At 44.9% G+C, this 25,112-nt stretch overlaps 1 protein-coding gene across 1 annotated transcript in view; it reads left to right on the top strand.

Moving 5' to 3' along the window:
- LOC136839101 (tetratricopeptide repeat protein 17) overlaps window positions 1–25,112 on the top strand; it is a 234,977-nt gene that overhangs the window by 2,718 nt on the left and 207,147 nt on the right. The window contains exon 2 of the mRNA XM_067104750.1: window positions 8,372–8,509. Coding sequence (XP_066960851.1) covers window positions 8,372–8,509 — 138 coding nt within the window. The remainder of the gene's footprint in view (window positions 1–8,371; window positions 8,510–25,112) is intronic.

The following is a 25,112-nucleotide window of genomic DNA, read 5'->3' as shown; positions in this document are numbered from 1 at the left end:
GTACCTCGCCTCTGGATTTCGTTAACTTGCTTATTCCCCACTTAAGTATTCTCTTGACTTTGGTTTTGATTCTTGGTTCATGGATTGCTTTGCCTTTTCTGGACTGTTGTGGTTGCCTTGCAGCCTCTCTTTAAATATGTCTGGTTCTAGTTCTGCTAGTTTCCGTGTATGTTGCATGAGTGATTGTAGGTGAGGCTACCAGAAAGCAGTAGACCCTCACTTTCGGTTTGTTTGAGTGTAGGGGGCATGTTTTGTCTTATAGATGATGTCGATGTAAGTGAACCTTTATGTCGGATGCGAGCTGGAAGTCTTATGATTAGTATGTTCGCAAGTTGGGCGTGACAGGGTTAGGAGGAGTCTTCCTCCGGGAGTGTGTAATGCAAGTCAGGTTATTTCCTCTCCTGATAATAATCCTAATGTAGTTGATGTTGCACCTGTCCCTGTGGTTTTGCCTTGGGCCCTGATGTTGTGTCTGTGGAGGTTCGTACAAGCGAATCATAGAGTTCTATCCGTGTATTTCGAGAACAAGTGACATCTCTCCAAAGTGCTGTGAAGTGTAGTGCTCCCCCAGTGTTGTGGAGGGCGTCAGATCAGCCCATAATGCTTCTAGGCCTGGACGCTGTCAGACTCCCAGGACTCAGGAAACCGAAAGCATAAAGAAGGGTTACAGGGGGCTTCCGATCTGGCGTCCCCATTTCAAATCCTGTTGTAAGCTTCCCAGGCTGCCAGAGATCGTGCTTTGGCGGCGCGTTCTCAGGACTGCTTTTCGTCCTCCGGCGTCCTCCCTGCGCAAAGTGGAAATTCTCATAGAGACTCTGCGTCCTCCAGAGAAGCTGTGTTCAAGGGCGCTTCTCGTCAGTCTTCTTAGTGGCTAGTTATTTTGAAGCTTTTCCACCGCAGAGGACTAGGATTTCATCTGATATAAGAGATGTTTGGGCCTTCCAGCCGCTCTCAAGAGAACCTTTCTTGCTCCTGTGAGGAAGAGAGCGTCCTCGCCCATCGTCTTCCCATAGGATTGTCTCATCTCCCAGGCATGATTCTTCTCCTTTTAAAGATTTTGTTGGAGATAAAGCGGCCAGTTATCTTCTCTTATTGCAGAGAAGGACTCTGCTCCTCGTCGTCATAAGGACTTGACTTTGCCTGTCAGATCAAGGAAGTCTCTCCTTCCCTGCTCCGCTTCGTTGCTCTCCTTCGCCTGTGTGCGTCGCCTTGTCGCCTGTTAGCTCTCTTGTTTCTCGTGATGCTTTCGTCAACATGGCGCAGCGAAACTTCTTCCGAGGCGGCGGTAGCGCTCTTCAGGGCGCTTCTGTGCAGGGCGGCTCGACAGGGCGCTCTTCCGGTTTTTAGGCGTGGCCAGTGTCGAGCGCTCTTCAGGGCCGCTCTCAGGGCGGCTCCTCAGGGCGTCCGCAGTTGCTCTTTGGGCGTTACGGAGCATTCTATTTCGTCTGAGAAAAGAAGATCTCTTGCCGTATTAACTCGGTCCTCGAGCGCCGTTCCCCTAAAGTGTTGGTGACTGATTTGCTTCTCCGGCTGTGGCGGGAGAGGTTTCTGGCGGTCGGAACCTGCTGGCCGTGAGCTCGTCTGCTTCCTCTTCTTCCGATTATCAGAAGTTTTGACCGGCTTGCTTAAGACTTGTTCGGGGACAAGTTTAAACACCCGGCTCCTCTCTCCTCCTTCTCATTGGCTTCTTCAAAGCTAGGAGGCGCCCAGGGTTTTTGAAGATGACTTCGTTAGCCAAGAGGGCTTTCAAGAAAGTCAAGCGTGGATGGAAACGGAAGTCATGGCAAGACCTCTTCGCTGTACTTGCCTCCGTCTAAGCTTTCAGGCCCAAGGCTGGTATGTGTGGTATGAGGACGGGAAGATCTCAGCCTAGAGTTTCCTTCCTCTTCTCAAAGGGATTTTACCAGTCTTGTCGGCCTTCCAGAAGGTCTCATCTGCCACTACTGCTAGGTTTTCTTGGACCTTGTCAGAGACTGACCATCATCTCAAGGTCTCTTCCAGCACCAGAGGTGTTTAATTTTTGGACTGGTGCTTGGGGCCTTAGATCTTAAACTTGAGCTTCAGTTCTATTGCCCTGGGGCTCTCTAGTGTCCTTAACTGTATGGACAAGGCAGTTAGGGATGGATCTGAGAACTGGCGTCTCACTTTGGTACGGGCCTCTTAAAGAAAGAGGGCCTTGTTTGCGACTTCACAGCTAAGTCTGTCTCTCCTTCTTAAAGGGCTGAGTTATTGTTAAGCCCCTTTGTCTAACCATCTGTTCCCCCAGTCTTTGATTGGGACATTTCATGAAGTCTTAAGGAGAAGGCCACGCAAGATCTGTTGGCTCATTCTTCTAGGCGTCCTCAGCTCCTTCTTCTTCCCGGCTTCAGTTTTTGTCCTCCAGGAAGAAGAAGCCCTTTCCCATGAGAACTTCTTCCTCTAGATCGTCTCCTTGAGGAAAGGTTTCACCAGAGGCGGCCCCTCTAAACCTAGGGGAAAAAGTGACTTCTTTCACCTCAGACACCTGTAGGAGCCAGGCTTCTTTATTTTGGGGAGCCTGGAGAGCGAAAGGCGGGCCTTATGGTCACTAACTGTCTCATGAGAAGGGTTACAAGTCCCTTTCTCATGTTTCCCACCCCCTTTGCACGTGCCCAGGGATCTGTCGCCGTCTTACCACGAGAAGAAGCAACAGATTCTTTTGGACCTCCTGGAGCAGTTGTTAGAGAAGAGCAGTGGAACAAGTTCTGAAGTTGGATTCTCCGGGGTTCTACAACAGGCTTTTCTTAGTCCCCGAAACAGTCGGAGTGGAGACCCGGTCTTAGATGTAAGCGTCTTGAATCGCTTTATTTGAAGGAAAGATTCAAGATCGAAGCCCCAGTCGGTTCTAGGGGCTTTAAGACCAGGGGGACTGGATGGTCTCTCTGGACTTACAGGATCGTACTTCCATGTTCCATTCATCCTCAAAAATCAGAAGTACCTGAGATTTGTGCTGGGGACTGAGTCTTCCAGTTCGAGCTCTCTGCCCGGTTTGTGCACCGCTCATGATCTTCACGGTGATCATGAAAAGCGTTCGAGGTGGCTTCACCTGGCGGGTGTTAGTCATGTCATTCTACCTGGGCGATTGGCTCATCCCGAGCCTCTTCTGGGAGAAGTGTCTGGAGGACCTGACTTTGGCCTTTGAATTTGGCGGAAGTCCCTGGGACTTCTTGTGAACCAGAAAAGTCCCATCTGATCCGGCGCAGTCCATCGTCTATCTGGGGATTCAGATGGATTCAGTGGCTTTAGAGCTTTTTCCATCGAGCGGCAACTGCTTTGTTAAGAAAGTTTCGTCCTTTCTGGGAAGAAACATGCTCGGTGAGGAATGGATGAGTTTGCTGAGGACCATTCCTCGCTGGGAAGTTTGTTTCCTGGGGAGGCTCCATCAGACCACTCAGTTTTTCTTGGCGGAGAACTGGAGGGAAAGGAAAATCTGGAAGAGATTTTGACGATTTCTCCTTTTATCAAGGATCATCTGAAGTGGTGGTTCGACCCCTTAAAACTTGCAGAAGGGGTTTCTCTTAGGTCTTCAAACCCCGACCTAGTGTTGTTTTCCGGCAACGTCCAGGGAAGGATGAGGAACAACACTAGGAGGAGGAAGTGTCAGGCACCTGGAGAGGAACAGGTGTCCTGGCACATAAATCTCAAGAGTGGGTGCGATCTTTCTGGCTCTTCAATTCTTGAAGCCCAAGTTGCAGGCAGAATTGTCCAAGTCAATTCGGACAATACCACAACTCTAGCGTGCCTCAAAAAAGAAGTACTCGATCTCGTTCCTGTTCATCCCTAGCAAAGGGAGATCCTGCTCTGGACTCATGCTCGAAGGGTCACTATTCTCACGAGTTCATTGCGGGGTGGAGAATATCGAGCAGACCTTCTCAGTCGGCAAAATCAGCTGCTACCGACCAGTGGACTCTTCACAGGAGGTATGTTTAGGTTGTGGAGAATATGGGGCGTCCTCTAGTGGGGCCTCTTTGCCACGTCAGGGCGGCAGACTCCCCCTTTATTGCTCTCTGTCTAGAGCCCAGGAGCGTTAGCCATAAACCGCCCTCCTCTGGGACTGGAAAGGCCTACCGACCTTCCGCTTTCCCTCCCTTCAAGATCCTGGGAGAAGTGATAGGGAAGTTTGCAACGTCCAGAAGAGCAGGATGACTTTTAGCCCCCTTCTGGCCAGCAGCCCGGATTGGTTCCCAAGACCCTGTCATTCCCAGTGGACTTTCCAAAGCGCTTCCATTGGTGGACCTTCTCCAAGCAGCCGCATTTCGAAGGTTCCCACCAAAACCTCTCCAGCTCTGAGTCTGACTCGTTCAGACTATCTCAAAGTTGGCCAGAGCAAGAGCTTTTAAAGAGCTGTGGCAAAAGGCCATCGCCAATGCCAGAGACCTTCTTGAGTCGGTCTACCAGTACAAGTGGTCTGTTTTAGGAGATGGTGCAGGAGTAAAAGTTTCCTCGACCACGACCTCTGTACCACAAATAGCTGACTTCCTTTTTATCTTAGGCATAAGAATAAACTGGCAGTCTCGACTATTAAGGGTTATAGAAGTATGTTATCGGCAGTTTTTAGGCACAGAGGCCAGAACATGCGACAACAAGGATCTTCACGATCTACTGAGATCGCCGAGACCTCAAAAATTCCTCCAACTCAGGACACCTTCTTGGAATCTGGATGTTGTCTGGCAGTTTCTTATGTCTAGTACTTTTGAACCTCTGTCTTGGCTTCCCCTCAAGAGCGTGTGAGAAAGCTGTCTTCCGGCTCTGGCGACAGCTAAAGAGGATTAGTGAAGTGCAAGCAATTGCAAACATATTGGCTTTAGGGTCCCTAATGCTGTATGCTCCCTAAATCCCTTTGTTCTTAGCCAAGACAAAAATCGCTAAACCCTTAGCCAAATCTTTTGAAATCAAAGGTTTGTGGAGATACTTAGGCAGAGTCAGAAAAGTCTTGTGTCCTGTCAGGGCTCTCAAGTTCTACTTAGCCAGACCAAAGAAACTAGGGGCTCATCGGACAATCTGTGGTGTTCTGGTGAAGAGACCTGATCTTCCCGATGTCCAAGAATGCCTTGGCATTCTTTTTAAATACTATTCGAGAGGCTCATTCTCCTGCCTAGAAGGTGACATGAGACTACAAGTCAAGGCTCATGAAGTTAGAGCCATTGCTGACCGGTGGCTTTCCAAAGAATATATCTCTGAATGATATTCTTGGTGCTACCTTCTGGAGAAATCAATTCAGTGTTAAACCGCATTACTTGGGATGTGAAGATGACATTTGAAAACTGCTCTTCGCTGGGGACGTGCGTTTCCGCCAGACACAATGTTGGGAGAAGAAGCAATACTCATCCTATCCTTTAGGGGTTAGGTAGTATTTTTAATCTTGTTGTTGTTTTATTTTTGGTTGTTGGGTGGCCATTAGGGTGGGACGTCCCAATTTTTTAACCTATGCTAGGTTTATTACCTTAGATAGGGGCGGTCAGGTGGTTATTCGTTGCTCCTTTCCCTCTCTGTATGGTCACATGATCTAGTCCCTGTTGTGGTCACGCCCCCTTGGACAGGTCATCTGGATCTCTCCAGCTTTATAGGTCCCTACCTTGCTGGAGACTCTGGATAAGCAGAAGCAGGCTTGGGTGACAGATAACCTCGAAGTCAGCTATGCTAACAGGTAAGGAACCAGTCGTTAAGCCTACATTTTGTTGTTCCCTAAATCCTATTCTGTCTCTTCCCACCTCCTACGGTGGGATTCAGCTATATATATCTGGCAGGTAAGTGTCATGAACAAAATGATATTTTAATAATAAAATAAAGGTTTGTTCATACTTACCTAACAGATATATATACTCATAGCCCCACCCTCCTCCCCTCTTGAGACAGTGGCACTAGAAAATCTGAATAGAAAATGGGAATGGTTCCCGATTCCCGCCTCCCAGCGGCGGGAATGAGTACTAACCACCTGGCCACACTGCGCGTGTGCCGCGAGTTTGAAATTCTGTCAGATTTCGGAAATACAGCTATATATATATCTGCCAGGTAAGTATAGACAAACCTTATTTTATTATTAAAATATCATTTTCCCTGGAAGAATCGGGTGATCAGTTTGTCTTGTTCACAGATCAAAGCCAAAGGAGAAAAACATGCTTAGCCATCTCGAAGAGGAAAAGGTAGTTACTGCCCCTTTATTACAGATCCAGCCAGGGCTGTGGCTGTAGTATTGTCTGAGTGGACTGCTATGACTTTGTTGCGAACTTGCTCCTGGGAATGTAGGGGACCCAGGTGAATAGCTCTCAGTTCTCTGTTGTTGATGTGAAGGTCTCTCTCTTTTAGCGACGGAACTCCTGAAACTTCCTTGTCTCCAGATGGGCTCCCCAACCAGTGTCCAACGCTTTGGAGAAGAAGTGCAGGTCTGGGTTCAACGGGAGAAGAAACTTTCTTTCTACATACCTGTTTGCGGACTGCCACCACCACAGATCCCCCTTGATTTTGTTTGTTACCCGAAAGACAAATGAGTCGTCTTGGGTCTTTCGATTCCAGTTGAACTTCAGGAAGAATTGCAGGGCCCTCATGTACAATCTCCTTAAATTGGAGAATTGTTCTACTGAGGAAAGAGTGCCCAGCAGGCTCGTCCAATTGTTCGCTGAACAAGTGCAGGCATTGAGGAAGTGATTGACGGTTTTCAAGCAAGATTCTATTCTCCTGGGCGACAGAAAACCCCTAAAACTCAGTCTATTTGAATTAAGAATCTTCTGAGAGGGATTCAATTAGGATTTCTGAAGGTTTATCAATAGTCTGAGGTCTTGAGTCAAAAAAAGTGTTGTCTGAAGGTCTCCATGTATTGTAACTTGGTGGGGGAGTGAATTAGCAAATCGTCTAGGACCAATATGATGTTGATATTCATCAGGTGAAGCCACCTTGCCAGGGGGGTGAGAACTCGTGTGAAGACCTGATGGGCTGTTGACAGGCCAAAACAGAGGGCTCTGAACTGAAACACTTGGTTTTGGTAGATGAACCTCAAAAATCTTGAATTGGGATGAATTGGGATGTGGAAATATGCATCAAGCATGTCCAAGGAGACCATCCAATCTCCCTAACGAATGGATGCCAGAACGGATGGATCTGTTTCCATATTGAAACTTGTCTTCTCGATGAAAAGATTCAGGGCACTTACATCAAGGACGGGTCTTCGTCCCCCCGATGATTTGGGGACTACGAAAAGCCGAAAGTAAAATCCCATCGACCAAACGTCCTCAACTCTCTCTTTTACCATTTCAACAACTTGGGCAGTAGCCAGAAACCTACCACGGGCCAAAAACTTCTCTGACCCTGGAGAATAGGCTTTCAATTCAGCAAATTGATGAGCAATTGTCTCTCATTGAATGGTATTGCATACCCCTCTTTCAACACCACAATCCAAGGCTCTGCCCCTTTGGCACTCCATTTTTCCAAAAAGAAATGGAGTCTGGCGCCCACAGGTGCATGAAGGACTGCACTCTCACTTCTTGGATGCAGGTTTTGAGTTGGACTTCTTAATCACTCGGGGATGGAACAGGACGTTAGCTCTAGGTCTGGGTTAGGCCACCTGTCGCCCTCCTTGAAAGGGCTGCCTCTGTAAAGGTGAACTAGATCTTGAAGAGAAGGTGGTCCATTCCCTTGGTCGTCTCGTGGAATGAGCCAGAAGGTCTTGAGTTGATTTTTTTATATAGTTCCAGGGTGACCTCACTCACCACTTCCTCCAGTTTGTCTTCTCCCAGGTTCAGGGGAGGGGGACACGAACCTTCATCTTGGAGCACCAGCGGGACGAGTAGCCACCTCCTACACTTGCACAACACTAACACTCAATTTCACATAAGCAGACACTTTTTCAGAAAGCACTTTCACTGAGCACCCAATTGAGACAGCACTTACCGCTCCTGTGAAGCTACCAATTGAACGGTTGTTCGAGACGTTTATCCTGTCGGGTTTGGACTGGGGCCCAGAATAGGAGCACATGGTAAAGAGTCGGAGGACTAGGAATTGGAGAAACAGCAAGAACTGGTGATGAAAGGACAGTACTATCCTCTACTGGCCTTGCTTGTAAAGGATATTCTTGTGAAGCAGCAGTTAGGGAGCTGAGAATGAGAATTTCTCCATGTAATAAATGGACAGTGGTGATTCTTGTTAGCTGCATAGCTAGTTAAGAGACCTAACAAGATAGATAGGAATTTCCAAACTTCCTTGACATTATGCAAGTTTGCATATTTGGGTATATTAAGAATAATTAAAAGGTTTATATATACAGTACTGTCTGACAAGTATTGTTGTTTAATGTTCCTTTAATTGTGTTTTAGTGCATTTAACTTTAAAAATTTAAGCTTACATATTTTTCTCTCTTCAGATGGATTCCATATTCCAGTTGCGTCGACCATATGACTTCTTAGCATTGGCCCAGCAGGAGCAACGAGCCATGCAGGTTGAAACACTCAAGAAAGATTTAATGACTCAAAAGTCTCAGATTGACCGTAATGAAGATAAAGTACGTAGAGAGTTTAGTAGATTTTAAGAATTCTCATATGTTACTAAACCCATATTTGTTTCATCACAAACCCATCAATCATATAGAGCCATCATTGCATTCTGTTTGGTCCCCAGATGTGTACTTTCTTATATCTTGTAGACAGAAGAATAGGAACTGAGAGTGACTGTCCACTCGTATACTCCACAGACCCATTGGTCATCTCATAATTCAGGTGTCTGCCAGTGATAAAACACCTTTGCAAGTTTCTCCCCAGCTCATGCCTAGGCAGTTTTGCTAGTCTTATGTCATCAAGGAAGTTGCATACAGTACAGTAATACGGTTGTGATTTGAGTTGCGTGAATTCACAGACAAGCCTCTTTTCTTTCTCCCTAACTCCTTGTCTTCCCACGGAGTTTTCACAGACATGAACATTTGCGAATGCTGAGATAAGCAAAAAGTGTGTATGTTTAATATTTTATGTAGTTTTATAAGTCCTCAAGCTTTTATCTTGTAAATTAAATAGCGTTAAATAATAAAAGTAAAATTTCTCTCTCTCTCTCTCTCTCTCTCTCTCTCTCTCTCTCTCTCTCTCCTCTCTCTCTTCTCTCTCTCTCTCTCTCTCTCTTACTGAGATGAAGAAGTCCTTTTATGATCGCAGTACATGTATGTTCTTTGTTTTGTATGATAAATTTTTACCTAATAAGTACTAATTTTCAAAATTAATAAGATTAAATAATAATCATAATTCCAATATATATAATAATAATAATAATAATGATAATATGTAATACTGTAATAAGGTTTGTGTAATTACAAAATTCGTATGTGATCACATTATTTTTAAACAAACATATTTCCTCATCTTTTTTAGAAGCTATGAAGGCAAAGCTGTCAGACACCACCTCGATTTAACATGACAGAAGGGGAGTGTTGCTGATTAGCTAAGTCAGGTTTCATGGTTTTCTCTCTCTCTCTCTCTCTCTCTCTCTCTCTCTCTCTCTCTCTCTCTCTGTCCGTAATAATTCATAAAAATTTCACTCTCTTAAGTAAAGGACAGTTCTCTCTCTCTCTCTCTCTCTCTCTCTCTCTCTCTCTCTTAAGTGTTCTGGTCAATGTAGTTGCGCAACCTCGTATTACTGTTTCTCTGTATGTCTTTAACTGTACAGTAGATAATTCAAATTAATCTAATTGTACCTGTACCGTCTACAAACTGTAAATGCGCCGTTTTAAAACATAGAGACATAGAGCATTTTGGAACAAAGAGAAAGAGACAGAGTAAAGAAGTTTTTAAAAACAAAGTTGAGAAGACTTCTAAAAATAGATCGGTAAAATGGGGAGAGAGAGAAATATAGTATACTAATCTTCACACACTCTCTTATATTTTTATGTCAACCATTTATTTCTTTTTTTAAGGTAATGTATTAAGCTAACTTTTAAATGGGGTTACAGTAACTATAATTTCCTAAAAGTTAGTTTATGAATAAAAATTGTCATCTTTTGATATCTGATCTTAGGAATAAGTTTTCTCTCTCTTTCTCTCTCTCTGTCTCCGTAATAATTCATAAATAATTTGATGTTTCAAGTAAGGACAGTCTCTCTCTCTCTCTCTCTCTCTCTCTCTCTCTCTCTCCTCTCTCTCTCTCTCTTGTCTCTCTCTCTCTCTCTCTCTCTTTCTTGTAGGTATTCTCTCTGTCCTTTGATAAATAATTTCACTCTCTTAGTAAGGATTCCATATATCTCTCTCTTTCTCTCTCATAGTTAGCGCTCACAAATTTTTACAACTTATCTTTCTCTTCACATCTTACCTGTGCAGTAGATAGTTTAAATTGATCTAATTTTACATGTACTGTCTCTGAAGTGTAAATGCGCTAGTGTAGCTTAAATATGTTCTAAAACATAGAGACATACAGTAATAACTAAGTTGTATTGGTGAAATAAAAAAACACTGTTTGTTCATGTATCCCAGAACAAAGAAAGAGACGTAGATTAAAGTAGTTATTAAAAAGAAGTTTAGACTTCTCAAAAATAGATCTAGTGGAAGGGGAGAAAGACAGAAATTCTCTTCCAACTCTATTTTTATGTCAACCATTTATTTCTTTTTTAAAGATCTGTATTAAGCTAATTTTTAAATGAAATTACAGTAAATTTAATTTCATTTGTTAGCTTAATAATTAAACATGATTAAGGTCATATTTAGTGTTTAAACTTTGAAATAAGCAGCTAGCATTTTTTTAGAGACCATGCCAAAATAGCAAATCAAAATTAAGCTCTTGTCGAGGGTTTTGGAACCTAATGCTCATTAGTTCCAGGTATGACTTCATGTTCAAAATTTTCATTTCCTTCAACTTAAGAGTTAGAAATCCTATGTCATCTGATGGTTGAAATTCATTTAGGCATCAGGAAATGTCACCCACATTGTGGTTCTTGGGCTCACATGGCAACCTAGATCATATGCACCTTCTTCCTTCGTTTTGGCCTTAAGGGCTGGTTATAGTAACATAAACGCTTGTTAACAGGATTGAAGATGCCTCAAAGCCCCTTTTGGTCCCAATAAGAGTGGTTTGCAGATCTCTTACTGCGCCTGTTAACCCTTAAACGCCGAGCCTCTATTTACAAAAGTGTCTGTCGTCTTTCCAGTCGTTCGGGAGTTAGTGCGAAAGCGGAAAAGTTTTTTAAAATCTGCCTTGCCCTTTTTTAAGATTAGAGTTCATTTTGGCTCTTGTTTGTCATTGCCTGAAGTTTAGTATGCAACCATTAGAAATGAAAAAAAATATCATATATAAATATTGGAATATATAACATTGAAAAAAATTCATAATTGTTTCAGTCAAGCGCTGTGTTCAAAATGGTTAAAGCTAATGAGTTATGATTTTTGTTGTCATCGTACACTAAATCGTCGATGATTTTGGTATACAGTCATACTTGAACTTAAGTGAGGTTAGGTTCCAGAACCCTCGTGCAAGGTGAATTTTGTAAGTTTGGCATGGTCTCTAGAAATGCTAATAAATGCTTATTTCTCAAGTTTAAACATTAAATATGACCTAATTTTCTCCCAAATTATCAAGTTAACTTTGAAAATTAAAGTTACTGTAATTTAATTTAAAAGTGTAAACAATACATTACCCACAAAGAGAAATAAATGGTTGACATAAAACTGAGATTTGGAGAGATTTCTCTCTCTCTCTCTCCCCTTCAAACTGTCTATTTTTGAAAATGTCAAGAACCTCTTTTTAACTATTTCTTTATTCTGCGTCTCTTTCTCTTTGTTCTGAAATCTTTTTCATGAACAAACAGTGTTTTATATTTTGACTAATACAACTCTTAGTTATTATGTCTGTATGTTTTAGCCCCTCAATATTTGCAACACTAAGCTTTACACTTCAGTATTGATACAGGTCAAATTAGATCAATTTAAACTATCTACTGTCAGAGAATTAATAAGTTGTAAAAATGTGTCCCGCTAACTTTGAACGAGAGAGAGAGAGAGAGACCTCTCAGAGAGAGGTTGACAGTTGTCCTTGCTTAAGTCTGATCCAATTATTTATCAATTATTGAGACTGAGAGGAACAGCACATGAGAGAGAGAGAGATATTGTCTGAATTAAATATCAAGTTATGTTATTTATGAATTATTACGGAGAGAGAGAGTTATTCTTCGTTAGATATCAAAGATGGAAATTCAGTATTAAACCAGCTATTACCCCAAATTAAAAGTTACTGTATTTTCATTTAAAAGTTAGTAATACATTACCATAGCAAAAAATAAATGGTATGACTCCCCATTTCAAGTCAGATCTGTTTTGAAGTCTCCTCAACCTCATTTTAAAAAACTCCTTTTATTCTGTCACTTTCTCTTTGTTCTGACAATGGCTCTATGTCTCTGTGTTTTAGATCACGACATTTGCAGTGTGTAAGGTTTTGTAAAGGTCGTTAAAATTAGATCAATTCAAAATTATCTATTGAGGTTTAAAGACATATAGAGAAACAGTGCTGTATCATTAGGTTGGCTGACTAGCTTTCAAGCTTAGAGAGAGGAGAGAGAGAGAGAGAGAGATTCCAGAACAGTTGCCCTTAGGTTGCAGTGAAATTTAACCGGACATTCACACACACACACACACACACAGATGCAGAGGGACAGAGAGACTTACAGAAAAATTTGACCACCGATTAACACTCCCCTTCTTGTCATGTTAAATGACATGTTTGACAACTTTCATGCCTCCTTCTTACAAGATAAAGGGGAAAATTTGTTGTTCAAAATAATACGAATTTTGTAATTACAGTTTTATTATTATTATTATTATTTGAAAATTAGTACTTATTGAGGTAAAGTTTTCTTATCATACAAATAAACATCCCCGTCCTTAGTACCATAAAATTCATCTCACTAGAAGAGAGAAGAAGAAAGTGTACTTTAATAATATTTAATGTTATTTAATTTACACATAAAAGTTAAAACTTATAAATTGTAAAAAAATTAAACAAACACTTTTGCTGGGTTTCTCAGTGTTAGCAAATGTTTGTGCCTGTATGAAAAACTCGTGTATCCCCATTAGTTGGTTCTAAGAAATTTCGTGTGTCTGTCACACTTCGTGCAAACTCGACATCGTGCAAGTTCAAGGTATTACTGTATAAGGGTTTGTAAAACGATCAAAGCAACACAGAGAAATTATCACAAAATGATATATGATCAAGTAAGCTCGGGCGTAAAAACAAATTTGTTTTCTAAAATTCTAATAAATCGAAATTTGTTCCGACACAATATACAAACCCTCGGTCCTTTACATTGGGATTACTTTCAGGCGTAGGCTGGCTGGCGGCCGTTGAACTTCAAACAAGGTGGTTAGGCGGTTAACTACTGTCGGGAGGCGGGTACGCCTGCCGGATGTAAACATTCAATTTGCTTTACGGCGTCGTAGCGTTCGGACATTGATCTTCGCCACTCTCTGCTGACAGCAATACTTCTTCTCTTTGGTGAGATTCTTTGTTTTTCTTTAATAATCATGGAGGAAACCAACTCAGCCCCTCCATCCCCAGCGTGTGTGTCTTGGTGGAAAGAAATGTAATTCATTTAGATCTCAGTCGGCGTGGACCCCTACGCCCTCCTGTACATCTTGCAGGGGGCGTGTGTGTTCCTTGCGACAATCCTGTAATGAGTGTTAAGTGATCTCACGAGGCAATTGGGCAGCAAGTTCGAAGGTAGGCGGCGTTTGGTACGTAAGCCTACCAAGGAGTAGATCGGGGAAATCGCCCTGGCGACTCCGTTGATGGCGAATGTCGGGCTCGTTTCTCCTCAGGCGAACTTCCCTGCTTGCTCCCTCTCCCTCGGGTGAGGACTCCCCTCCCCTTCTTCTTACGTCTCATCATTTGTGGAAGGGCGCGGGGAAAGTTGGACTGCGACATCATCTAGGAAGTCTCTTCCCGTTCTGGAGGGTTTTCCTCGGGTGAGTCAGAGCTTTTAGTTGCTGACCCGACTTTTGCTTTCAAGTCCCAGACTGGATAGCCAGACACCGAATCGGCTGATCTGGCTACACCTGGGGCCTGCCTGGCTGCGGCACTGGAGAGGGATTGGCTCTGCCCCGCTCAGTCCGACCCTAAACGCGACAGTCACCGACAACCCGTCACCTTCAGGTTGTCAGATGCGGTATCAGTTGCATCGCACCTGGACACCCAAGTGCTCAGCGTCACCGCCAGCCAGCATGCTGTTCCCGCCGCCTGGCTTCCGCTCCGTTCAGCGTGCTGGCCTCTCCTACATGGTGGCGTCATCTTACCCTTATGTGACTGTCGCTGCCTGTTGCTGACCATGGCCTGTCTCGGTTGCTGTTTCACCGTCGACTTTCCAGCCCGGCCCTTTGTCTGCTTCTACTCTCATCTCCATCGACCTGGCTCGGCCCGACTTGAATCTTCACTCGGCCGCCCACTTTTGTTCCTGATAGGCGGCTCTGCCCAGGCAAATACTGGCCTGAGCTCGCTGTCGCTGCCGGGATATGCCTTCTGCTGCAGCCCCTCCTGCTGTTCCTGAGTGAAAGTGCCTCTTTCCTGGTTTGGGATTTGACTGCTTTCCTGAAGCAGATGGTGAAGAAGAGAAGAAGAAGAAGAGGTCTAGGAAGGTGTCATCGTTGTCTTCATCTTCATCTTCATCGTCGTCCGTCTCTGCTTCTTCCTTTCCCCTTCCAAGGAAACCCGCCCAAGAAGAAGTAGTCTGCCTCTCCCCTAAGAAACTCCTCGACCCGAGACTTCTGAGGGTCTGCCTCCTTCCACAGGGAAAGCAGTGGGATCTCGCGTCGGCTCTTCCTGATCCTCGGATCAGGGAACCGCTGCCCCGGTCTCAGGGCCAGGGGTACTGGGAGCCAAGGGCGTGCAGACCAAGGTCGGCACTCCCCCCGTTGCGTCTAAGAAACTTCCTGCGTCTAAGGCCAGCGAGTCCATGTCGGACACTCATTCGCGAAGTTGCTCCAGTACCGGGTCCCCAAGGAGACTGGTACCCCAGTCTGATACAGTTGACACTTTCTCATCGCACAGACCAGGGTGTGGGGCGAGAGGAAGAGCCAGGGCATGCAGGTGCTCCGTCTCTTCCTGCTGGCACCTTCAAGTGCCAAGTCAGGTTCTGGGACAGTGCTTCCAGCAGCGGTGCGAATGCAAGGAGGTAGGGAAGAAGTCCCCCACTCAGTCTTCGAGAGGCTCCTGCCTCGCGAAGAAGTCTGGGGCGCGTCAGAGGACAGTGCAAGCGTTTCGCCAGCCAGCCGATGCGTTGACTCCTCCCAGTCCCCGGCCACGTCAGGTGGGCCAGCCTGGCTTCGGGGGAGGTGCGGCACGCCGACTCTCGCGAGCAGCTCCGCTCTCCTCGGAGATCGCCTTCACCTGGGCTGAAGCAGTCTCCTTGACCCGGGGCTCGTCATCACCGCCAGTTGGTGACGCTCTCGACCCGCTGCCTCTGCTGGTTCTGCCAGTAAAGGCAGTGGGAGAGCCCGATCTTCCTCGCCTGTCCCTCCGCCCCTTTGGTTTCTTCCAGGGGCGCGAGTGAGAGGAGAGGAACTGCAAGTGTTCTCCTCAGAGTTCTACTGTGTGGGGTATGCACCTGGCTCGGTCCTTGGCTCGACCAGGTCTTACGCCCAGCGTGGATTCAGGAAGGTCCTCGGAGTCTGGTGTGAGGTTCTCCCTCCTGCAGGGAGAGTAGTTCGGGAAGACCGCACTCTGGAAGGACTCGGGTCCTCTGCCCCAGGATCGTGGACACCCGAAATACAGAGGACTTTGCCCAGAGGTTATCCGCTGATTCGTCCCAGCACAATGACCTCGGGGAAGGACACGGCCTCGTCTGTGGATAATCCCGTCACGCCTCGAATCCTTTTGAGGGACCCAGAAGGGCAAGGCTTGGTGGGGCTGCTGTGGTCCACGCTTGCGAGAGGGTACTCGATCAGGTGAACAGTCTTGTGTCTGGGCAAGACAGTTCGGCTGTCAATCGAGCTGCTCGGACAAGCTTCTTCCCCCCCTCTGCCTTGTCAGAAGCGTTTCTATGCACCAGCCGGAAGAGGCGTTGCTGACCAAACAAGTTGACCCGACCTGACTCGTTCGGATCCGGGTCTGTCGCTCACAACAATTGACTGCAGAGAACATATCCCTCTCTCAGCAGAAGCTGTAACCCTGGAAGCCGCCATGGCGGCCTTCCAAGCAGTCTCCTGGCTCGATCTGTGGTCATTCACAGTATCAAGGTAGCTGCTTCCTCAGGCGCTTCTCGCATTTGGGGAGGACTCCGCCTTTGGGAGACCGCCAGTCTTAGGGTAGGGCTATTTCCTACCTCGCCCACTAGACTGCAAACCTGTGGGCAAACCTTGTGCTAAGCGGAGGGCGCGCCGTTCTCTCGCTTGCCAGGTCTGTAGGTCCTAAGTCAGCTATCGTCGCCGGAATGGACCGTTGCTGGGTTCCTCTCTCTTCCCTAGAGAGTTGGTGGGCGCCGTGGTGGACAAGTGCGTGCCGATGATGACAGCACGGCTTGTTCGCAGGCTGTGGCCAAGACCTCCGGTCTTCTCATCCCACTACAGCCAGGTCTTGGCGCCAGGCTGGCACTTCCTCGGCCCTAAAGTCCCAGTCTTGAAGGGTCCCCGAAACACCCAGCCTTCTTCTTCCTCGAGAAGGGGGTCCTCCTGCCCTTTTCAGCCCTCTTTCCAAGTCGCAAAGGGGGCAAGGGTAAGAAGAAGAAGGGTAAACGCTAGGGGGCGTTCCCCCAAAAAAGCTGCGAAGGTGGGGTTGCCTGTCGAACCATTGGGCAACGCGGGCAGCCGACACAGAGCTGAGACCTGGACAGTGGATGTCCTTCAGGAGGATATCTACTACCTTCCAGTCTCGGCCTCCCCTCTCACCTACATCGGTCCATCTCAAACATATCTTCCAGGTTCTGTGAAGGACATCGCATCTACAGCAAGAACCCAAGCCATGCTGAGCAAGGGTGCTGTAGAAGTCGTGTCGGACCAGTCTCCAGGCTTTTATAAGGCGTCTTTCTTGTAGAGAAGGCCTCAGGATGGAGACCGGTCTGGACCTCTCTCCCTTGAACTGTTTGCGTTCTCAGACTTGGTTCACGATGGAAACAGCACAAACTGTGTTGGCTCCATCAGGGAGAACGACTTCATGCTTACGGGACTTTCGTATCAGCAAGTTCAGGCAGGCAGCACAGTTGTTTCTGTCACGGCAGGAGCAAACCAGCCGGCAAATGGCAAGTCGTCATCGGTCACCTGTCGCGTTGGAGAAACTAGTGCCTCACGGGCGTCTTCACCTGCGGTCTCTCCAGTGGAGACTAAAGGAATATTGGTCCCAGTCCCCAAGACCCCAGTCCTTCCCTCATTCCTCTTCTGAGGAGGTGAGAAAGGACCTTCACTGGTGGTTAGGCGACAGGAACCTCTTAATAGGAGTATCCCTGCATACTCCCCTCGGACATGCTTCTGTTCTCGGACTTCCGCCCGAGGGATGGGGCGCACACCTGGAGAGTGCTGCCTTGGGAGTGTGACACCGAGATGACAAGCACCTTCACTTCAACATCCTGGAACTCAGCGGCCTTCTGGCCCTCCAAGAGTTCCAGGATCGAGTGATGGGACTCTCCGTAGTACTGATGAGCAGCAATACCCACGGTAGTGGCATACGTCAACAAGCAGGGGACTGGTGTCCCACCAGCTTCATCAGTTGACGATGCAGGTGCACGAGTGGGCGTGGCTCACTCGGTAGAGCTATGGGGCCAGGTACATTCCAGGCAAGAAGGAAATGTCGTGGCAACAAGCTCAGCCGCCAGAGCCAGGTGGTAGGGACAGAATGGTCCTTCCATCAGGAAGTAGCGGAAAGGCTGTTCGACCTGTGGGGCGCCCAGCCATCGATCTGTTCACCCGGCTGCAACAGAGGGTGGTACAACAGAAAGCTCCAGGTCTTCTGTTCTGTCGTGCCGGACCCATGGGCGCTGCAGAGGACGCGTTCCAACACCGTGGGACAATCTCGACGCTTTACGCCTTTCCCCATTCTGCCTGATTGGCGGTGATCAGCGGTGATGATCACCCCAATCTCAGAATGACTCTGGTGGCACCCAAATGTCCCCAGGCCATTTGGTACCCGGACATGCTTAGCTCTCCTCTCCGGGGCACCGAGAGAGATCCCCTGGCCCAACCTTCTGCGTCAACCTCACACAGAGCGGTTCCACCTGGCAGTGCATTCCTGTGTCTTCACGGCTGGAGGTTATCCACCATCTTGTGAGCGAGGCTTTTCGGCGCCTGCAGCAACAGAGATGGCAGGATACCTCAGAAGATCCTCCACAGCGTATACCAGGAAAGTGGTCCGTCTTCTGTGGTTGGTGTCATCAAGGAACCTCTCGGTCGGAGCTACTGTTCAGCAGGTCGCAGACTTCCTCGTCTTCCTTCGCGAGAGAAGCTTCTCCGTTTCAGCTGTAAAAGGCTACCGCCGCTTTTCGGCCTAGTCTTTGGCTAAAGGAGTAGACATCTCTCTCTTTGAGATTTCTCTACTCATGAGAATCTTGAACAGTCTTGCCCACCCAGGGATCTCAGGCCCCCTCGTGGGATGTGACTCTTTGTCTTAGGAGCCTGACTGTGCACCGTGACGAGCCTTCAAAGAGAGTCATCAGACAGGATCTGACCCTCAAGACCGTCTTCTTGCTTGCCTGGCACGGCGTAAGAGAGTTGGTGAGCTTCATGGACTTTCCTTTGATGTTAAACACTCAAGGGGATGGGGATCAGTTCGGCACCGATTTCATCCGGATTTGTGGCTTAAGACTCAGAACCCTTCGTCCCTGATGCACGGTTCAAGTCCTTCACGATCCCCTCCTAGAGGACTTTGTAGGTAATGATCCAGACGAGATGCTACTGCGCCCTGTTAGGGTGCTGCGGGCGCTTATCTGAAGAGGACTCGGCACCTCCGGCCTGAGTGTCGATGACTCTTCGTTAGCACTGGCTCGACCAAGAAAGAAGTGTCCAAGAATACCATCTCTTTCTGGCATTGAGGCGATATAGGAGGCGTACTCTGCTGCAGGAGAAGACGACACTGGTCTGCGCCGTCCTAGAGCTCACGAGGTCCGCAGCATTGGTCCGTCCCTCGCATTCCGGAAGAATATGTCGGTACCACAGGTGCTGAAGGCGGGTGTGTGGTCCCAACAGACTACCTTCACCTCCTTCTGCCTCCAGGATGTTGCACACAAGTCCTTGGACACTTTTCCTTGGGTCCTGTGGTGGCTGCTCAACAAGTTGTGTAGCTATCCAGCTCCCCTAACGGGACAGGTTGCATCTCGCCTGTGTTATGCACGGGTTGTGATTGGGAGAATGAATGTTGAGTGACTGGCCTCTTCTTTCTCCCCATCCTGGCTCTCTTCCCACGGGCAGGGAGCGGGACGTGCTGTTACAAGCTGACCGGCGATTGAGGCAGGTAAGCACATAACGGAGTTCCCGTTCTATTTCTGTTCAGGTTAATAGAAGCAACCCCACTCCTTCCTCTTGCAAGCGGAGGAAGGAGACCATGACTATGAGACAAACCCAATGCTTGTATTTGCCTTATTGTCGTCCGACGTCAAATTCTTCCTAGCCTACTTTGCATGAACTGACGTTTCCTCTTTCATGCAAAGGGACCCAGAAGTCTGACAACTGATCCTGCTTTTCTTACAACCCGATCTTTTGTCAGAGGCAGTTTTTCCCTTCCTCACTCTTACAACCAGGAAGGGAAGACAAGGTGGTGAACTCCAGTCAGTTCAGAGAGGCTTTATCAGATTCCTCCCTCCAATCAGTGAGTCTCTAATGTAAAGGACCGAGGTTTGTATATTGTGTCGGAACAAATAACAATTTTTAAAAGTAAATTGTATTTTTCCCTAACTATACAAACTCAGAGTCCTTTTTACACTTTATGCCCACCTCATGCCACCCCCTCAATCTGTACCTGGGCCAAAGGCAAATTGGAATGTTTACATCCCGGGCAGGCGGTACTCCTGCCTCCCGGACAGTAGTTAACTGCTAACCACCTTGTTTGAAGTTCATGGCCGTTTCCAGTCTACGCCTGAAAGTAATTCCTAATGTAAAGGACCTGGGTTTGTATAGTTAGGAAAAATACAATTTACTTTTAAAAATTGTTATTTCTCCATGTCTGGCAAAGGTGGTATCAGACACCATTTTGTATTAGGGAATGTTGCCTTGTCTCTAAACTCCACATGTACAACTTCGATCATGGTTTTTCTCTCATTAATTAGATACTTACCATCGGGAGAGAATGCACATTGAGGCATCTCGCCAAGTATTATCAGTATCAAGGGGGTTGAATATTGGAGCCCCTGTTATGTTTTGCTCTAAAGTTTTATAGTCTGAACTGGCCATTTTGTTGGTTCCAGTTGGAATTTTAAGCTTAGACCATGTTTGGGCAGAGTTTGTATCCACTCTCCCTTTTCAGTTACAGGATGCAGTACTTTTACACTTTGGAGTGTACATGACTTACTTAATTTCCTGTTCAGAATCATGTAATATGTCCATTATATATTGCTGTTCTGTGGCAAGAGGATCTTTGATATTACTCATAATTTCCTCACAGAATTTATCAAGTGCTGCAAACTGTGTATCCCTTTTTGGAGGAGCTTGCATAATCTGACTGAGCATCCACAGCTGAACAGTAACTGCCTGTTACCCAGGGGGCAGAGCGATCTAGGGCGAGTTGCTGTACCCTTCCGAAAATGTAGTAATTTCAATTGGGGTTAGGTGGATCCTAGTACCCCTTTCTGGGGAAGGATCCTGTCCAGCTTCTGATAGCTGCATGGGGGATTGAATTCCTGCTGGAAGGTTTCTTCCATGGTTTGCTGAAAATTCTGTCCTTGATCCTTATGGGTTAAGCAAGGTCATTTTGGTAGCAATATCAACTTCATTTTCTTTTGTAAGAAAGTTGCCTCTAAGTGAAGATTCCTCTACTTCCTCTGCAGGATTGACCTGGGAGGTATTGGGACTGATGTTACTGGGTTTTGGCCCAAACAGATTTTCTGAGAAATGGTTAAATATCTGCTGCCAGAGTCCTGAGGGAAAGAAATAATCTCCCCCATTCCTTACCTATGCTGAATCCCCAGAACCCATTGAGACAGCTTTAAATGAGCTGTTTTGTTCTTAAAACTTGCAGCGAGGAGCATACTACAAATTTCGCACATCTGGCTATCGAGCAAATTTTTCTTGTTTTTTACAAGGACTATGCTCATGGTAGGTGGTATGGGCCATACCCACTGGCAAAAGCAAACTGAGCAATTTGCTACGGAACACTTAAGCTGAGGGTCCTGCATAATGACGGCCCTATAGTGAAAAAACAAGGTATTAGAAACTAATTAGTGTAAATTGTTTTTTGATAAGGGACTCTTCTGTAGATCCCTATATCATTAGTATAGTCCATATTGCAGGTTAACTTGATTACCAGTGTGTCATTGTAATACATTTTATTAAATATCTTATGCTAACTTAAACCCTTTGAGGTTTAGTTTTGACACCCATATATGGTTGTATTACTTAAACTGTTAGCCCTTTTGCAATGGTTATGTGAAATTTTAATTCTAAATAAATTGTCATGCCATTCAGACTAATCTTCTATAAACTAATTTGTTTAACTAACCCAAGCTACTGTTTTTTATGGCTTAGGTTAATGCTTCTAGTATAATCTATGTTAAGCTAAGAATAGAGAATTTCTTAGAAGGTTCTCGCTTAACCTATTCTAGGCCACTGCCTATTCTAGGCTTATTTAAAACTTAAGGATATAAACTGTACAGAAAATAATCCTCTTATAATATGGTTTTCTGTTGTATGTGGCCGAGAATACCCTTTTATCTAATATTCGGCCATCGCTGTTTTAGGCTAATAGTAGGATATTCCTTAAAAAGGGGTTCCTACTTAATCTGGTTTAGGCTACTGCCTGTTCTAGGTTTATATCACCTTTAAGGATATAGGCTACATAGGACCCTACTAGTATGTAGCCCCACAGATGTGCTACCAAGTCATAAAAAAAACTAGGTTATTTTATTGAGCCTGGGATACTGTTTATACATAATCTTAGGCTAATTTGTTCTTAACCTAGTATAGGGTATTGCCTAATCCAGATTATTATATATCAGTCTTAAATGTATATGCTATATAAAAACAGAAACTTACTAATGTGTAACCTTATAGATAGTCTACTATTTTTTGTCTAACCCAGGTGGTTGTTTATATCCAATCCTAGACTATTTGGTCTTCTATATAAAACAGTAACTCACCAATGTGTAACCTTATAGCCCGGCTATAACTTACTCTAATCTAGGCTACTGCCTAATCTGGGTTATTTAATTCACAGGCTAGGCTCATGAAAAGTGAGGCTCTTGATGGCCTGGAGTCCCAGAATCCATGAAGTGAATACTTAGTGCGCCCAGTCAACATACTACAGTATTTTCTTTTGAATCGGGAATGAGGTTTCAAAGATTTGTGAAGCAACAAACATCGGCTATTTATTAGTAGCGAGTTTGTTTTGAAACATATCTGCTTGGAAACCATTGTTTCACAAGAAGTGACATGTCTTCCTTCCATATCAGTCTTCCTTCCATATCAGTTGATTGCCAGAAATTGTTGAGCTGCAAGTGCAAAGGGACACTGGACATACACCAAGCTTAAGGGGGACTTTCCATTAGAGCCACCTTACCCACTAGGCTACTGCTTCAGTTAGGGCTATTTTGAATTCAGAGTTTGGGGTAGTCTGTTAAGGTCTGTTGATAACAGCATTTGTAAAGCAATATTTTGCGTGTGGAATTTTTAAGTTAGTATTTTTCTTAATTTAGGATACCAAGAATTTTAGGGGGAGCACTGACTCCATAAGGCCAGTTATAAAGTAAGTGCTTATAGCCACCTTAAGTATGATGGGATTTGCTTCAAATTTTTATAATTTATTCTTCAACTAATAATAAAAATCATCAAAGAGGGAAATTTAGAAATTCAACTTCTAAAGGTAATTTTTTTTGCATTTGAAAAAAAAGTTTAAACTTCAAAAATATACAAAAAAAGTTTCACTCAAAGATGAATTTCCTGAATACAAAATCAAGATGTATAGTTGTACAGTACTACACTTGTCACTTGTCTGTTCAATGTAGGTTTTTGCAATAAAATGCAAATAGAGTCTGCTATCATTAATATATAGCAGTTGTGTTCTGTGTAGATGATATCTGTATTCTCCACTAGCTCTTGCATCATAGTTTGCGGTTATGATGGTGTATGTAGTGTTGGTGGATGGATCCATTATTTCGATGGGCCTGTAGGCATCTTTTTAGTGTGGTGGAAGTTAGACCAATGTATGTTTTTTCAGAGGACTGGCACATCCTCTCTGGGCAAGTAAAGCGGTAAACGACGTTGGTACTGTCTTCCTTGTCTAGGTTCGGGCAGGTATTATTTCTCATCATGAGAGAAGCTGTCAAATTTGGTTTGCAGTAAATGTGTACTGTGCATGAACCTAATTGAAAGGGGCTTTAGGTGTTATTCCTCTCTTGATGATGTTGGTGATCACCTTTTGCTCTTCCTCAAATCTGTCGTATTCGGTTCGATGATAAATGATGATATTTTTATCACTGTCGCCTGGTTTTTTGGCATCGTTGATTTACAACTGTTCGATTCTTCTTATTACTTCTTCAATCAGTTTGTCTTGAAAGCCATGATTTGTCAAGAGCTGTTTGACTTTCTCGATTTCAAGGTGGGTCTCACGCCACGTGGAGCAGTGGGTTATAGCTCACTTGATGTAGGCATCCACTACCGATCCCTTATGAGCTGCTGGGCACTCCCCATGTGTGTTAAGACACCGCCCCGCATTTGTTGCTTTTGTGTAGATTTTGGTGTCGAACATTTGCCTTTTTTGTGTTATGAGGATGTCTAGGAAAGGAGGGGTTTTCTCTCTCTTGAATTCTATGGTGAAATTTAGGGAGGAATTTTTCTTAAATTCTTGGCTAATTTTGTGGTTTCATTTTTATCCTTCATTGTCGTGAAAATATCATTAATATACCTCACCTGTATGGATGTTTTTTGATGACTGATGAAAGTCATTGTTTCGACGTGGTCCGTGTAAATGTTAGCAAAAAGGACTCTTAGTGGGGACCCCATTGCTTCACCTTTGTGTGAGAGGAGAGAGGCCTCTTTAGTGCATGCTTCCAACATCGATTTTAATGTCTTCTCTGGTACTGGTAGTAGTTCTCGGTCGGTATGGTATAAATGATTGAGTATCGGGGTGGTTGTCGCATCTACTATTACGTTTGTGAACAAACTCTCTATGTCAAGAGAGGCGATGTCTTCGTCTGGTTCTGTGCCGTGGAGTAAATTGAGGAACTCTGTTCTTGATTTTACTGAGTATTTTGATGGAAAGTATGGAGTTATAATTTCATTGAGTTTCTTTGCCATTTGGTAGGTGGCCAACGTTATTTGTGAAATTATAGGCCTGATAGGGTTCCCTGGCTTATGTGTTTTAAATTCAATTGATGGACAATAAAATGAAGATTAACTCTGTTCCGTTTACTAAAAACACAACACCACAGCTACTCTGTCACTTGTCTTGACCTCTTGAAAGTGTATAATCTGGACATAGCACCCTGTTGTTTCATTACAGTGTGCGGATGGATATGTAGCATCCAAAACAATAATAATACAAGAACTCATTACAGTAATAATAAGTACAGATTAAACAATTTTTATTTATTTGCAGTTATAAAAGTACAATACAATAAAATTTATAATATAAACATAATTTACTATGTGAAAAATAAAAGTGAGATTCAAAAGCCACGAGTTCTGGTGTTAACAAACAAATCAGAAGTAGAACTTAACTTTATTTACTTTGTGAAAACCATTATATACAAAAAAATGGAGTGCCCATGGGTTCAAGTCTTTCACCAATCCTAGCTAATATCTTTATGGAATGGTTTGAAATGGAAGAGGTGGGCAAAGTAAATAAAGGGAACTTGAACATTGTAAAATGGGTAAGATACGTGGATGACATCTTGAGTATTTATAAGGGAGAAAGGGAAGATCTACACAAGTTCATAGAAAACATAAATAAACTAAATGAACACATAAAGTTCACAATAGAAGAAGAGAAGGAGGGAGAAATTCCTTTTTTGGATGTCC

This window comes from Macrobrachium rosenbergii, chromosome 1 (genome assembly GCF_040412425.1).
Source record: "Macrobrachium rosenbergii isolate ZJJX-2024 chromosome 1, ASM4041242v1, whole genome shotgun sequence".
Lineage (NCBI taxonomy): Eukaryota > Metazoa > Arthropoda > Malacostraca > Decapoda > Palaemonidae > Macrobrachium > Macrobrachium rosenbergii.
The sequence above is the reverse complement of the archived record's forward strand: the minus strand, read 5'-3'. Positions and strand labels throughout refer to the sequence as shown.